Below are 17,794 nucleotides of genomic sequence, written 5' to 3'. Positions count from 1 at the left end.
AAAAATTGTGGCTACTTATATTCCTAGTAGTAAATCTTAATCTTTCCTTTGCTGTTAGTTTTCACAGCAGGAACTATGCTCAATAGTTGGTAGAAAGAATGAGGACTATTTAGACAAAGTTATTTGTGTTATCCAAAGCCACCAGGACCTGTGACTTAAGGAAAGCATCATGTATACAGTGAAGCCAGATGTGCCCTGTACTTTAGGACATAGAGCCTTCCAGAAACCACATCCCTAAGTGAGCATGGTGTCAGTTTCTCAACTCCCAGCCAGTATGTGCATGTTTGTGGGAGTGTGGTTGGGGAGGGTGGAGTCAAAGAGAGGGAACATTGTGTAGCATTTATTTTTATAGTGTGTGGACAGAAAGCAAGGAGTAGCCAGCCCTTGATTTTGTTCCCTGGGAGAACCCCAGCTGCACCTTTTCCCCTTTATTCTGCATTTGCAAGCAGAGTGAGATATCCCACAAAACATCTCCTTGTCTTGTACAATTCTGCCTTTCAAATATATAGCCCCTGCTACAGAAGAACGAATTTGATTCACTAAGCATAAATATTTACACTAAGGAACCAAACTTGATTTCAAATACTTATGGATACAATGCCCCCTTTCTTTGGCTTTTGATTTTGAGATTTGTCTAAACTACTGCCATCTAGTAGAACTTTCTATGGTGATAGAAATGTTCTGTGTCCATGACAGCCAACACATTAGTTATTAAAAGCTTGCAATGTGCATAGTTAGCTGTGATTTTTTAAAATTGAGCTGTATATAATTAGAAGTTAAACAGCTACCTGGTGCTCATAGCTACTGTATCACTATCCACATTTTTCTCTTTTCCTGTCCTGACATCTTCATTTATTGTCTTTTTACAACACAAATACTCTAGCTACAAGTATCAGGCTGAAATTTTATCCAAAAGTACAGGAAAAAAGAGGGAATAATGTCAAAAAAAACCTTGACCAGCCAAATATGGTCTTGTATATCATAAAACAAAAACTTGTGCTCAAAGTCCTACCTAGCAAATTTTCACTTAAGTCTCTTGGACCAGATCCAGGTCACAGGTCCATTCCCAAGGTCAGAGGAAACCAGAAAATTAAATATTTGCCCAAGAACATGGTCCTGCTGTACCAAATCATTTTGCTGTACTTGTTTCATCAGCAAGAATGTGTCTTCATTTCCCAACAATTCATGGTTTATTCAAAACAGATATCTTGTAGGGACATGAATTCATTGACTAAAAAGAAAACCATCAAAGTAGTCTGGATGGAATTGTGACAAGCATACCATAGTGCATCACGATGGCTGTTTTTATGTCAGACTAAAGGCCATATAGGGTACCTGCGAATTTGCCTTTTGAGCCGTTAACCCCAAAGTCAATCTGTTTCTAGATGTAACATCAGTCTTGGTCATAGCATACAATGCTTGGCTGATGATACTACCAAGTCCAAATAGTTTATCTGATATTTATAAGCAGGAAATGAAGTGTTTGTGGTGAATTAGCACACCTTTCCTTGTGTAGTGTTTGTGATGAAGGCAAGAAAATAACTGCTCTGGTACTGATTTTGTGTGTATTGAAATTGGCAGTATGCTGCAATTTTCATTTACTGAACATTAGGAATTGACTTTGTAGGACAAACCTATTGGGTTTACAATCAAAACAGGGCTAGCCTGCCTGGCTGTGTAAACAAGATTTTTTTTCCTATGACTTGCCTCTAAGTGGTATGTCAAGTTAATAACCCATAGAGGTGACATTTCCTTCCTGATTGCAGCTACTACCATGTGTCTCATAGCCACTTGCCTATTTTGAACTTACATTTTCTGTCTATTTAATCACATATTGCCAGGTAGACAGCAAAATCTCTTTTCTTTCCATAATAGCTGATGGAAAAAGAATTCAATTAACCACTTAAATTAAGAAAGACTAAGTTGTTTTTCACTGATTCATGCTGGGATGATACCAGGACCACAATGACCACACAGACAAAAACAAGCACGTTTTCTGACACAGCTGGACCTGCATGGAATGCATCTCCTGATTGGTGTCACTAGTTCATGCATATCCAAGTCACACCACGCAAATCTAAATTTCACATGTGCATTCTTCAGAAGACAGATGTTCAAACACACATTCTCAGAAAAATGCTTGAAGGGTTATGATGAATGTTTTGCATTTATTCCTTTCCTGTTTACTTGCTTTTCATTTGTGGATATAATTTTGAGATGGGATCTACTATATAATCCTGGATACCCTCTTCCTCACATTCTCCCTGCCTTCCAAGTATTGAGATTACAAATGCCTACCATCAGACCCAGCTGAGCCCTTTTTCTCTTAATGGAGAGTCTTTGTGAATTTCAATAACTAACAGACAGAACTTCTCGTGACTTGTCTTAAATGTCTTTTCAGGAGGCAAAGTGAAGACAATTAAGCAGAATTTTTAACTTACCATCTATATTAATACTCCTCCCCATTTTGGGTTTCTTTACAGTTCACCAATTCTAATCAGAAACTAATGTAGAACAGAAAGACCTATGCAATGTCGGAAGTAAAAGTTGCTCTAAATCCATAGAATTCAAGCATGCTTTTCCCTTTGAAGTTCAGCTTCAGTATACAGAAGAGTATAAAGAAAAGCTGTGGTTCAGCTCTCTAAATCATCGACTAGTAAACTTTGACTGAAAGTGGCCAGATGGCAGATGTGTTAGGCTTTGTAGGCCATATGGTTGTAACTACTTAGTTTTTCTGCTGTATGAAAACAGCCATATACAATACCTGAGTGAGTCGTGGTTCAGTGGTTAAGAACAACTGACTGCTCTTCCACAGAATCAAGGCTTGATTCCCAACACTCACATGGTGGCTCAAAATTGTATGTAACTCCAGTCCTAGGGGATCTTATGCCCTCTTCTGGCTTTCACAAGCACTGCACACACATGATACATGTGCACACATGCATATAAGAAACCTACATACATAAAATAAAATAGTAAAAAAAAGCTATAGTTTGCTGACCTCTGATTTATAATATTATTGCCAACACAAAACACTTGTAGCCTTGTGTTTTCTTATATATTCTGCTTATTAAATTACTTATTGGAATTAATTCAGTGTACACGATTTAGAAATCATTGTTGTTTTAATAGGATTTAAACTTCTCAGATGTTGATAATGTTAAACAAACAAAACAAAGGGCTTCTGTAGAAATAAATGCAGCCAAATGCAAGCATTCATGATTTTCTTAGTAAATAAAAATATTTCTAAGAGGACTGCTTGTTAATTGTGATATTTTTAATTAAACATTTCACCTACAAATTGAAAAATGAAAAGAAGAAAATAGGAGTACACCAATAATTTTAGCAAGGCATCACATATTTAATAGTAGAAAATTTCAATTATTTAGTTGATTTGCTATGGGATAACAAATATCAATATTTTTCAAATATCTGATGTCATGTAGCTGAGAGGCTGGCAAAGTGAGTTTTAGACCAAATCTGTCCCTGTGGTTATTCTGTAAATTTTTACTAGAGTATGGTCATACTCATTTGTTTACAAATAATCTACATCAGCTCTCATGACACAATAACAGGGTTAAGTATTTGCAAGAGCTACAGTATGCTCTACAATACATAAACCTTTTACCATCTAGTCATTTATGGTAAAATTTTCCAACCCCACCTCCCAAAATGAATGGGAGTATGAAAGTTTGTCTTGGTTACTTTGTGTTTCTCTATACATACAAGAAGCTATTGTTTGCTTAGTATCCTAAATATATTCTAATAGTAATTTGAGATGAAGTCTTACTGGCGGGTGAACTCTAGCCATGCTATTTACAAACAACAACAAACAAAAATCTCATAAGCAACTAAACACTTTGGAACTGAAATCCCCATCTCTAGGATAGCAGTCTTGGTATACCTACATAAGAAGGCTTGCTTTAACAGTTAAATATCTCCAGAATGTAATCATAATGGTATCTGCTGCCCCACTGATATGTATTCTTGATGCCCACAGCTCCCAACCCTCCCACAATTAGAGAGGAGCTCTGCACAGCTTCCTATGACACCATCACCGTCCACTGGACTTCGGATGATGAGTTCAGTGTGGTCTCCTATGAACTCCAGTACACCATATTCACTGGACAAGCCAATGTTGTTAGTGAGTATCACATGGCCTATTTACTTCTCAGTTTGATGACTGTTTTCAGGTAAACTGAGTGAAGGGATGTAAACACCAACGGTAGATGATGAGGAACGAAAAATTGCAATGTTTATTGGTTTCTTTTTCATGCTTAATGAAGGAATAATGCTGATTTGTATTGCAGTAGTGAAAACAGCTGATCAAATACCAATGAGATTTACGACCTCTGGAAAGTCACAAATATTCTGTTTGATGAAAGAAGCTGGTAACAACATGTATAAAGAAAATCCATTTATCAGTTTATAACTTAAAGATCAAAATATTTTTGCTTAAAGATACATTCTTAGAGGTTAAAATGTAAACATTAATCCAGATGTTGATGATATCTTGAATGAAATGGAGAAAATGTAACTGGGAATAAATACATGAGGGATACAGCTGTCAGTAAAAGTATTTGTCTTGCAAACACAAGAAACACAGTTTAGATCTCTAGCACCCATGTGAAATAGCCAGGCATGTAATCCCAGGACTGGTGAAGGATGAAGACAAGAAAATCCTAGGAGTTCAATGGCTAGCCAGTATAACCTAATCAGCAAGTTGCTGGTTAAATGGGGACCCTGGGTCAACAAACAAAATGGAGTAGGGTCAAGAAGTACACCCAGTGTTGACCATTAAGTTCACATACACATGCAGCAATGTGTACACACATCCATACTCACACATACACACACACACACACACACACTGTATATGTGTATGTATATATGATGGTTCATAAGATGAACAGCAATTTCTGGATGGTAGTTAACATGCTTTAGTCATTTTATCATGCATTTAATTTTGTGAACTTTTCTCAATGTTTCAGTTTTCAAATAAAAAGATAGAAGTTAGTAAAATGAACAGTTAAAGACTGTTAAGTATCTGGTCCCTTTCAGAGGTAGTTTAGGCCTAACACTTTAAAACTTTGTAAACAGCACCTCCTAGGAAGAACTAGGCTTACCTGAAATACAAAAGGACTCCTCTCTGTCCCTGATACCTGTTTGATATTTGGCCTTGTGACTATTATGACCCACTCAAACAGCAATAGCTGTCCATAATGGTTAGAACAGAGCTATTTAAATTGAATTGAACAAATGCCAAAGGGCTAGAAGAAATCGCTTTCCAAGGGAACAGATTTGAAACTTCTTTAGTTGTTTTCTTAGTTTTTATTGTTATGATGAAACACCATGACCAGAAGTAACTTATGGAGAAAAGGATTGATTTCATCTCACAGCTTATGGTTCACCATCCAAGGATCACATATCAGGAAATCAAGACAGCAACTGATGCAGAAGCCATGTATGAACACTTCTTACTGGATAAATCTTCATTGCTTGTTTAGCCTACTTCTTATGTTGCCCAGGACCACCTGCCCAAAAGTGGCACTGTGGCTCAGTGAGCTTGGCCCTCCTATACCAGTCAGTAATCAAGAAAATTCCCCTGCAGACTTTCCCACAGTTCTATCTAGTGGGAGCTCTTCTCAAATAAAGTTCCCTTTTCTGAAATGACTCTAGCTTGGGTCAAGTTGACATAAAACTAGCCAGGATGGCAGTGGAAATACAGAACATGTCAATGTAGAATACAATAGTAGTCATTTTTCCATAGAAATGTTTTGAGTACATCCATATCAGTTTAACGGTTTTTTTTATAAGAAACCTATTCTCTCTCAGCTGTCCTTTTGTAGTCCTGTGTATTTTCATACCATATGTGGATATTTACTATTTTAAAAAGTAAATGTAATACTAGACCATTCTATTTTGGCACAAATAATTGCTGCATTTCTTCCTGAAACAGTATGGTGTCCTGTTTCAAATCTATGCCCTGATTTATCTGGCCCATCTTCGGCTGATGAACATTAGCTTGTCTCCAATTGCTTCAAATATTGCCCCAATAAATATCCTTGCATATTTTCCCTTTCATGCATGCAAAATTATATTTCTAGCATAATCTCTTGAGATATCATTGATAAAAAGGAGATTGTTTGCATTTTAATTTTGATTGACATTGCCAAATTGCCCTTTAGAGAGGTGACAGGTGATGTTTAAAATGCATTGTAGCAGCTGCAGGAGCTTACATTTCATTGATTTTGGACACATATACTATAAGCTAAACATAAGAAGCCCAATTTAAAGCAAGATAAACAACAGGATTACATAATAAATCTAAGATGTAACTTAACTAATGCAGAACCCATAACATGTTAACCAATACACTGCTATATTATATAGTATAGAAGGTTCTATAGTATAGAAGGGAGAACATAAGACAGAAAAATGGCAAATACTTTTTGTCTTCATTTAAGGAATTACTTTGTGTTATATTGCTCTTATTACTGTATTATATTTTATTACTAATTATATTATGAATATTCATAACATAGTTATTAATGTATCATATTGCTCATGTATTGGATAAACTAAGCTAAAGATTTTATCAGGCTTAAAGATGGAATGTAAAAGATGGCAAGAACATGTGGATAAGTGAACATTATACATTATATAAGTAAACATTTGATAAGTAGTATAAGCAGAAAAAAATTGGAGTTCTTTAATACCAAAAGGGAAGTCCTTGGTCCATGTGAGGAATGTTGTATTTCTCTGAAACAAGTTTTGTTACCTGAGAACAATCATTCAGTGTATATTTAGTAGGATTATCTCCAGCATAGCTTCTTGCACAGTCCCCATGTGAAAGGCTCTCCTTGACTGCTGTTTGTTCATGCCTCCAATTCTTTGATGGAATATCTTTCATTGACAAGATCTATTGGTAAAACTTTACTGAAAATTGTTAAACACTTTCAAAACCTTCCCGGGGCTCCTTGTGCCACTAAGCAGTCTTTTGTTGTTTGTAGGTCATGGGTCCCTTACTTGTTGTAATAAACCATAGTTACTTTAAACTGGATTTAGTGAGGGGGAATTAGATAATGTCTTTGAACTTTAATCTCATTACATTTCTCATAAATGTACACATCCAAATACAAAAATTAATGATACTGCTTTTGTCATCTTATTGATAGAATTATGACTACACATTTTATTAACTTTTTTATTACCACATAGATACATATTTAATTTACAGTGTTTACCAAAACTGCTTTCCATATGTTCTTTTAAAATCTCAAATTGGGGCCTCTTGCCAGCAAGCTCTTCTTGTTATTTGCAAAATAAGTAAAAGTCACGTTTCTTGAGGACATCATGTGAAATAGTTATATGTATTACATATTACAGTTATTTTGAAAGCATTCATGAAAGTTATTAAGAATGTGTTAATTTTACAGGGAAGAAGGAAAAATGGTTCACTTCTTCCCAAACTGTTAGAAGAGACAAAGGGTGTTAGGAATCAATAGACAGCCTCTGCAAACAATGTCCTCATTACATGATGTTCCGCAGCAAAGTGGCTGTTGCTGTGCAAGACTCTCAAATCCCCAATGTAATTAAGATCATTTAATATGCTACAGTAGGAGAGAAATGCTTCTGACTCATTGCCAATGAAAAATACTGTACAAAGTCAAAAGGCTCAATTATGCTTCTTTATGAACAATTACCTTCTAGTTAATTTGCTGTTTTAACATTTTTACCTGAGTTGCAGTCTGTGTATAGCAGAGCTCCCAGACAAGTCTGGGAAAAAGTGACGTTTCAGGAAGGATTATCATGTGGGTGAAGCAAACCTGCCCACTAGTCTTGGCACAGTGTAATGTCATGGTAGTATAGTACCATGTGCTAGAAATTAGGTGGTACAGGCTTTAATAAGACCAACACTAGCAACATATTTGAGATGCACTCCAAGGTACCCCCCATATAAATGCCCTCAAAGAAAATTGTCAATGCTGTTTTCTTGGCATTTATCCTGGCAATATTTGTAATACAAAGGGAAGTAAAAACCTGGTTAGTGTTTATGAAGGTAGCTTGCTTACTATAAATCTATCCAATAAAATTTTACTACACTAATATTCAAAGAAAAAATAGTGATGTCTTCAAAACAATCAGGATAGTCAGTTTCACACCCTGGCCTTTCGTGTATGTATGTGTATTTGGGGGTGTTAATACATTAAATCAACTTCTGGTTGGAAGTCAAATTGCAATATATACCAATTTCAGAAATGTCATCTATGATGTTTCTGAGAGCATTTCCCACATTGTTAAACCCAACTTTAGGTTTGTACAGTGACTGTAGAGTTTATCTAAGCATTTTATCTTTTCCCTCTTTGACCACAGTAGTCATTTCATTGTAACATGTGCAATTAAACAGGAACAGTGCAAGAACAGTGAAATCGATAGGATTCTCATTTGAATCTGCTGAATGCTGTTACTGTTTTGCAGTCATGCCTGACTGCTGTTGACAAAGACATAAGGGTATGAGTGGATTATCCTAAGATAGAAAAGTTAATTTTGTTTTATTACTATTTTAATAATATTATTCAATGTCTTCAAGTAAATTATAGGCCTCTTGGGGCTTGGATTGCAGAGTTCAAGACAACCCTACTTTGGTTGGATCAAAATCTAATATTTGGCTACAGCAGGTTCCAGAAATGCAGGGTTTGTTGTAGTCATTTTCTTTAAAAAAAGGTACAGTGAGAAAGGATCAAAGAGAATATAGAATAGGGAGACCCTCCTGTCACCATAGCATTTGGGGATGGTTTGTTCTTTTCCCCCTCTTTCATTAAAAATAGATTTTTTTCTCATACAATATATCTTGATTACAATTTCCCTTCCATCTACTACTCCTCCCAGTTCCTCGCTACCTCCCCTCTCATCCGGATTCACTCCCTTTCTGTCTCTCATTAGAAAAGAACAGGCTTCTAAGAGATAATAACCAAACATGACAAAATAAAATGTAATAAGATAGAAGAAAAACCACACTGAAATTGAATAAGACAGCCCAACAGAAGAAAAGAGTCCTATGAGCAGAAACAAAAATCTGAGACCTGCTCATTTGCATTCTCAGGACCCCCATAAAAATACTAAACCAATGGTGGGGGCAGAGGGAAGGGAGGAGGGACTGGGAGGAGAAGATGGAGGATAAACTGTGATGTAACCCAATGGAGTACCTCAGGAAGCTTTGTTTAGTGATAAGAGATGACCAATTGAGACTTGGGATGTTGTCTTTTCACCCATGGGAGACTTGGGGAGAAAACACAAGTTGCAGAATTACAGACAAATTGAGGAGAAATAGATGATATCTTTAATTATTCTACTCAGTATTAAATGCAGTTTCACGTACTCAAAATCTTCTATGAGTTTCAAGTTATGTCCTTGCTTTATGCTTACTTTTTTCAAGGCTCAAGGTCCTGTGAGTAAAAAAAATTATGTCTACAGGTAGGGATGAGAAGTGAAAGAAAATTCATAAGGAGAAATCACTCACAAGAGTACCTGAAAATACTATTTACTCAAGATCCAGAGCTTCTGTGGCTGGGGAGATAGTCCAGAGGTCAAAGTACTTACTGGTCAAGCATAAAGACCAGTGTTTGGATCTCCAGAACCCACATAGAAAGCCACAAGTCACGGTGGCCACCTGTAATTCCAGTATTTAGCACACAAACAGGCTATCCCAAGAACAAGCTGGATAGCCAAACTAGTCAAAACTGGTGAGTTCCAGGTTCAAGGAGAGATTTTGTCTCTGTAAATAGAGAACCATCAAGGAAAGCACCTCGTATCAACCTCTGGCCTGCACATGCATGCTCACTCATACGCACACAACATACACATGAACACACACATGAACATACACATGAGCACACATTCATAAGCGCACTACGTACACATGAACATACACTAAAATGGTAAAAAAAATGTGAATGGATTTTCAAAATAGATTTTTTAAATGTTCTTCTCACCTGTAATAATTCCAGGTATAATTTTTAAGTCACAAGTTGAAGAAAGCATTTAGTATAATTCAAAGACTGACTACATGGATCCTTCAGTGCTATACAAGTATTTGTGGCTTGGTGTGGACGTGTATTTGTGAATTTCTTCTCTCAGAAAAGTTTCATTAGATTCTTGGAGAACTGTTTCTTGAGAGTTGGGTGAGGTTTAAATTGCCTGGAGATCAAAGGAGCTAACCCTTTGACTTGCAAATGAACCAAAAGGGAAAGATGGGGAGGTGAGTTTGGAGTACCTCAGGAAGTGGAAGGGTCTGGCACTTTCCCAGGGACTAGTATTGAGAAAGGAAACTTCATGACAGCCTAGTCACCAGGGGAATGGGAAAAGGTTGTGTTGGAGTGGAGATTGATGGGTGGAGAGAAGAAAGTTGGGCCTGATACCAAAAAGAAGTTTCTAGCATCAGTCAGCTGCAAAACAAAATGGGCTTCCTTTTTCCTACGTGTTCTTCCAAGTCTCATAAATCGTCAGGCTGTTTCTCAACCCACATCCTGCAGAATGAAGCCAGAAGAGCAGCTCGACTTCACTCTGAACCAGTGATCCCAGGGATGCAGCTGGTCAAAAATCCTGTGGACACTTTCCCAAGGCCCACACTGGGCACCAGGTTGCCCATAAGTGCTGCTGCTGTCCCAGGTGTCTCTGAATCCACACTAATATGGGATCGTAGGCCACCTTGGTGATCACTTTTAAATCTCTTCCATTAGAAATTGGATGGAGTTGCCTGATCTGTGCTGGGTTTACTGTTGCATTGAACTCATGATAAGACGGTTTTCTTAGAGGGGGCTACTTCTGTGATGAAAATCCATGACAATATAATGAACACACTGTTCATCGAGGGAGGTCATATCAGGAACTCAAGCAGGGCAGGAGCCAGGAGGAGTCAAGAGCTGACACTGAGGCTATGAAGCAGTACCACTCTGCTGGCTTGCTCATCCTGCTTTCTTGCAGCACCCAGGACCACCAGCCCCAGGATGTCTCCATCCACAGTGAACTGGCCTCTCCCACTTCAATTACCAGTCAAGAAAATGTCCCCATAGATTTCTTCACATGACAATTAGTGGGGAATTTTTTTTCAGTTAAAGTTCCCTCTTCCAAATGACTCTAGCTTATGTCAAGTTGACATAAAATTAGTCAGAATAGCTTTTGTTGTTGAAATAAGCAGACTGTCCCCCAAATGATGCCCCCACAGCAATGGCAGAGATGCAGGGGACCAACAGAAAACCTCAAGCTTACCCTTGCAACAAACACATTGTCATTTGTGCTCAAGTTAGTAAGTCACATGACCAAACCCAAAGCCACATGGCAAGGCAGTATATCCCTCCTCTTTACAGACAGCAATTGCCAAAATGCAATCAACTATATCAGTGCTGACAAAGTACATGCATCAGTTACCCTCACCATCTGTGAGTTAGTTACTTTGTGAGAACCAAGCTTCAGTGACCAGTGTCATTGGTGGGGGTGGGTAAGACACAGTGGTGTCAATCAGTGGTTACTTTTGTTTCTTCCTCACAACCCTTAATAACATATCATGTCCATGTTCGGTGCTTAAGGTTCCAGTCAAAAACACCTTTGCTGCATCTGTTCACACAGACCAGAGTTTGTAATATAAGCACCTTCAGTGGCTTGTCCAGGTAGAATACTCACAATAAGCATATAATACAAAGTGGGCTCTAAATATAGATAGCACGCTGAACACTATTTTATTGGTTGTCCTATGTAAAGAGTGAGAAAGCACTCCATTTTTCAATGTTTACAGTTCAAATAACCTAAAGTTCTGCAAATATTGTCTGTGATTGTACCTGTCTGGTTGGCTTTGCAGGTCTGTGTAACTCAGCTGATAGCTGGATGATTGTGCCTAACATCAAGCAGAACCACTACACTGTGCATGGCCTACAAAGTGGCACCAAGTACATCTTCATGGTCAAGGCCATCAATCAGGCAGGGAGCCGCAGCAGTGAGCCTGGAAAGCTGAAGACAAACAGTAAGTGTTGTGAAGTCAACTGAGCTGTCATCTCACATTTGCTCGTCTCTTGGCTAACGCGCTCCTCCCCACATTTCCTTTTCCTTTTGTGTCTTGGGCATCACTGACAGGCTCACAAAAGCAAACAAAGAGCCAATGTGGGTTCCAAAATTGATTCTGTGTCTTCTAGGTTGTGTGGCCATTAACTTCTTTGCATACAGTTGCTCTCATTTCTTGAGAAAATAATCCTGGAGAAGTTCTTGTGAGAAACAGAGTAGGTGCTTATAACGACTGATACAGAACAGGACTGTAAATTGCAGATAGGGTTGTTTTCCTTAGGAGGAAACTAGTTCATGACTCTTTCTTTAGGAATTTGTTATTTTATTCCAAATATCTGTCTGGGTCTGTAATTCTCAATCAGGGGCAATTCTGTCTTTTCTTCCACAACTTCAGACCATGTAGCATTTAATAATGTCTGGAGACATTTTCCTGGACTATCACAACTGAGGAGGGTGCTTCTGGCATCAAATGAGTAGGAGACAGGCATATTAAACATCTGTGGTATACAGGACAGCTCCCAACACAAAGAATGATGCAGCCTGTCCTTGTGTTTCATGGTTCTGTCATTTTATTGTTGGCTGTCACTTCCAATGTCTCTGTCTACATGTGTTTTGTTTTAACATCTTTTCTTTCTTCACATCTTTTTGATCTAGAAATATTAAGCTGTGTCAATATGGCGCCATGCCATGGGGTTACCAGTCAACAGAAACAATGAGTTTTTAAGAGGAACTCCCACTTAACCATATCCTTGTTTCCCAAAGCATGGTAGAACATGATTTGATCTTAAGACAAGCAAAGGCTAGAAGAAGAGCCCTGTATTAAGCATGAGAAAGCTGAGGTTCAGCCACATGGTATCCATGTGGTTGTAAGATTTGTCTTTTCATATTTTCTTAAACAAAACCATTTAATGATTGTAGATGATTGTGGATTCTCAGAAAGCCTGTAATCATGTCAGAGAACCTTGTATACCCTTTACTCAGCTTACCCTAGTGTCAACATCTTAAATAACCTTGACAGATTTGTCACAACTTAGGAAGTTAACATTGGTACATTTCTGTTTCCTAAGTCCTAGGCTTTATTTAGATTTTACAATTTTATCTCTAACGTCCAGTTCCTTTCACAGGGCTCAGTCTAAGAACTCATCCTACCTTTGGTGATTCTTCATCCTGTTCCCATTTTAAAAGATTTTAGTTCTTCACTTTTAAAATGAGAAAATTTAGCCTCATTTATAAGTTGTCACAAAGATAAATTTGAAACAATTTGGGGAATATAAGAATAATATTATACCATTCTTTGTTAAAAACCACAGAGCACATGGAAATGAACTTATGCATACTTCGGTCAACAGTATTTTATATATACACTTGAGCATGATTTGGTCTCTCAAAAATTGCTGGAGCACCTAGTGAATTTTAGATGCTGTGCAACAGGCTGAATACACTGTGACAACAGATGGTCTTATCTCAGATTTTCTCTCAAGGATTTGTGACTGTTGGGGAAGACAAAACATTAAGCCTTAGTTGTCATTGCATTTCTGAAGTTTGTAATGGTGGTAACTCATGAAAGTGCTGGATATTCAAAAGAGAATCACCCTATATAGCCATGGTGGCTTTTCAAGGTGAGGTGAGAGTAAGGGACCTGAAGAAAAGGGAATGTCCCATGACAAAGGAACACCATGTACAAAGACCCAAAGGAAAGATTTTGTCTGTGCAACAGAAAAGGAATCTATAAAGAGAAGCCTTCCCGCCAGCGTGGTTCCAGAGCCACATCGGTCCCAAATAAACACACGGGAGGCTATATTAATTATGACGCTGTTGGCCTTGCTTGTTTCTTACTGGCTAGCTCTGACTTAAGTATTTATCCCTTAATTGTTAATCTAAGTATTTCTCTTACCGGAGAATTTTCCTGGCTTCTTATCCCTATGGCAGTTACATCTTGACTTCCTGTGTTTCTCCTACCCAGAGTCCTCCTTGACTCCTAGTCCCACCTACCTTGCTTCCCTATTGGCCAACAGTGCTTTATTGGCATATACACAGGACTTCCCCTATCAGGAATCAGTTGAAAGGAGAGCTGAGCAAGGAAGCTAGAGACAAAAGCCTCATGGTAAAGCTGGGCACACTGGGGCACACCTACAACCCCAGCACTTAAGACACTGCAACAGGATCCCAAATTCTAGACCAGCCTAGACTTTTTAGTGGGACAAAGCCCAGTGTAACACACACACACACACACACACACACACACACACACACACACACAGAGACAGAGACAGACAGAGAGAGAGAGAGACAGACAGAGAGAGAGAGAGAGAGAGAGAGAGAGAGAGAGAGAGAGAGAGAGAGAGAGAGAACAGTTCTGAAAAATAAAAACTAGTCAAACCTGTTCTCACAGGACTGTAATCCTGTCTACAGGAAGATACTAAATTTAAGGCTAGCTTAATCTACCAAGTGAGTTCAAGACCAACCTGAGCAATTTAGTGAGATCCTGTCAGATATGGCTCAGGATATAACTCTGTGTTAGAGTGACTGACTAGAATGTGTGAACCCTTGGTTCCAATTCCCAGCATCACAAAGCAAAAACAGGCAAAATCAAATGGTAAAGCTATTATGGGTTATGCAATAGTTGATTTTTCAAGAGCAGTATTTGAGGGAAGATAGAGTGACAAGTTTATATGGTAGAGGCTAGATGGGAATCTGTAAAACATAATGCTCTGTTGCACTGTGATGCGATGAATGGATTAAAATGAAAGAAGATTGACAGCTGGGGAATGTGTCCAGAGACTATTATGAGGGTTGTCCAAGCAAAAGAGCAGTAGCCAGGATAAGGCCATATCCTCTACAAATGGTCTGATGAATTTAGTTCTTTAGTAACACAATTGTTAACTTCCTTCTCAAGCTAATTTATCTTCATTGAAGCCAAAGTCTGAAAGTTGGTAAGAATGGGTAGTGATTTATTTTTCAAAGGTCTCTGTGGTCCAGACCGAATTAGCTCCATAAGAATGCAAGGGTTGGGTCCCACTGAAGCTGATAGGCCCCTGATATATACATGGGTGGCTGAGAGAAGGAGTGAGGGCAAGCAGGACACTGAAGGCAGTTCTCCACCACAAGCCCCATGTTTCAGAACATTCTGCTATTCCTCACTGGCAGAAGGCCAAACAGCACTCAGGACTACACAAATGGTGAGCTCCAAAGATGGAATATTTTTCCTGTTCTACCCATTAGTGTCAAATTACTTTTACTCCCATTTGTCTTGCACCTTTAAAAAATTGGAATATTTCAAGAAAATACATCTTTGTTCTTTTCTGAGCTTATCCTATGTCTTATCCCTAACAGTTTCTGGCATGAATGTCCTTCGAGACTTTTAGTTTTTTACAAGGCAAGCCAAATTTAAACTTTAAAATTTAAAATATGCGTGTAATCCAGTAGGTCTGATAGCCTCTGAGAGCTACCTTCTTGGCCCTTGAAGGTTTTTTTTCTCTTAAGTCGGGTTTATATTCTTTTATCCTTTTTTATTTTGTTTATTTATATTTTAGTGCTTAGACATAATTTTTTATATCCAAGTGTAAGATCCAAAAGTTGGAAGTATAAGTTTATCATAATACCAAAATGATATATTAGAAATAAATTTAAGACCTATGCTCAAACATACATAAACCCTAAAGGTCTCAATAAGATGCAGACTTAGCAAAAAAATCTTTTGAAAATTTCAGATATGAGTATTATACTTACATCATTCTTCCTCTCATTCTTCTCCTTCTAATTCCTTCCACATCCCTCACACCCTTTTCAAATTCATAGCCTCTAAGTCTTTAATTATACATCTTACACACACACACGTCACACTCATACACACACATATTTATAAATACCATATGCTGAGATCATTTAGCATTACTCACATGTGTTTAAGGCAGACCTCTTTGGGTTGGCTAACCTATCACAGGGCTCTCCCCTGCAGAAAACTGATTCTCCCTTTCTCAGAAACCATCAATTTGCCTGTGGTTCCTCTTCTAAGGGTAAAACCTTATGAGAATTTTCCAGTCCACATTGGCATCTTAACTGGCTTCCCTTTGATATATACAGAAATATAAAACAAGAATCAGTAAACTGTAGTTCAAGGAACAAATCTGACTGCCTACATTTATAAATGAAGTTTTATTTACATATACCCATACCCATTCATTTATCAATTTGTGACTACTTCCTCACTATAAAGACAGAGTTACAAAAGAAACCACATGGCCTGCATAACTGAAAATATTTTCTTATCCTTTGCAGAAAAAGTGTGTTGGTCACTGACCTATAGCAAAGATTTTGAGGTTCTGGAGTTATGTTTAGATCCAATAAGAACCACCCATATTTAAGTGAACACATGGTTCCCCATGATGTCTGCAGTTCAAACATGCATGCTTACAGATTTTATTTACCAGGATTTTTTTCTGTGATTCCCTGACACCTGCATAATAAGCAGAAGGTCTCTCCCAACTGTAGGGGTGGCTATGAAGTTGGACAGTGTGTTATTACTACCAAACTGTAATATGCTTCTTGTCTTTAAATGCCTAGTATCCTATTGTTGTGTCAAGTGATAGACAGATACTCAGATAAGTGATACTCAGACCCAATGTTGAATTGACAGAGAAGTAACAGCTACATCAAAAAGCCCATAGATGACTTGCCAAGGTTTTATTTTTTGTTGTTTTTTTTGTTTTGTTTTTCGAGACAGGGTTTCTCTGTATTGTTTTGGAGTCTGTCCTAGAACTCACTCGGTAGACCAGGCTTGGTCTCGAACTCACAGAGATCCACCTGACTCTGCCTCCAGAATGCTGGGATTAAAGGCGTGCACCACCACTGCCTGGCCTTGCCAAGGTTTTAAACGTTGAGCTTTTCAAAACACAAGTAAGAATAATGAAAGATAAATTTATTTATTATATGTATTAATAAATCAGGAAATAGAACACTTAATCATTACTGTCATATGCCCTTGCTGAAAAAATTTAAAACTATAGTCCTAAAATATCATACTTTTACTTTTACCAAGATAAGAATGATGTGTTTAGAACACTGTGTTCAGACTTGAAATCTTAATTTATTTTTTCTCTGTCCTGGAGTCTATTTAGCATAGATATATTGTAGGCCTAGTTAAATATGGAAGTCCTTGAAAATAAGGTCTTCATTTTTCTCCTCCTTCCCAGTATGTTCTTCAAACTGAATTCAGCTGTGCTGGGATCCCCCATGTGTTTGGGTTGACCCTTGTCCATTCCTTTCTGAATAGTTACAGAGCAACACTGGAACCCTCTCTAGAAACTCAAGGAAGCACAGCTATGCTCTTGTCCAGCACTACTGTTCTTAGCACTATACACAGAGTTGCTGCTGCATAATTTTTCTTGAACATGAGGAAAAATGTAAATAAATAAATGCCTTTAAAAAGTTGTTTCTAAATCTTAAATTGTTAGAATCTTAGAATACAAGATACTGTTCTGTTGTAGGAAGTATAACTCCATGAGCAATGGCTCATTTTGTACTTTTCGGCCCTATGTCTGTATTTCATGTGTATGGGTATTTTGCCTGCATGTGTACCTGTGAACCATGTGCATTCCGTATGTCCAGAGAAGTCAGAAAAGGGCATCAGGTAAACTGGAACTAGAGGTACAGACAGTTATGAGCTGCCATGTGGATGCTGGGCACCAAACCCAGGTCCTCTGGATGAGTAGTTAGTGCTCTTAACCACTACACTCTT

General features: G+C 37.9%; 1 protein-coding gene across 7 annotated transcripts in view; it reads left to right on the top strand.

Annotated features, from left to right (window-relative positions):
• The window catches only part of Mid1 (midline 1), a 342,361-nt gene that overhangs the window by 314,106 nt on the left and 10,461 nt on the right, over positions 1 to 17,794 (top strand). For all 7 annotated transcript variants that reach the window (XM_040744030.1, XM_040744033.1, XM_040744031.1 and 4 more), the window contains exons 7-8: positions 4,001 to 4,144; positions 11,858 to 12,019. In XM_040744030.1, coding sequence (XP_040599964.1) covers positions 4,001 to 4,144; positions 11,858 to 12,019 — 306 coding nt within the window. The remainder of the gene's footprint in view (positions 1 to 4,000; positions 4,145 to 11,857; positions 12,020 to 17,794) is intronic.

The sequence above is a fragment of the Mesocricetus auratus genome, unplaced genomic scaffold (genome assembly GCF_017639785.1).
Source record: "Mesocricetus auratus isolate SY011 unplaced genomic scaffold, BCM_Maur_2.0 Super-Scaffold_100003, whole genome shotgun sequence".
Lineage (NCBI taxonomy): Eukaryota > Metazoa > Chordata > Mammalia > Rodentia > Cricetidae > Mesocricetus > Mesocricetus auratus.
Note: the sequence above shows the minus strand (reverse complement) of the source record. Positions and strands in the feature narration are given on the sequence as shown.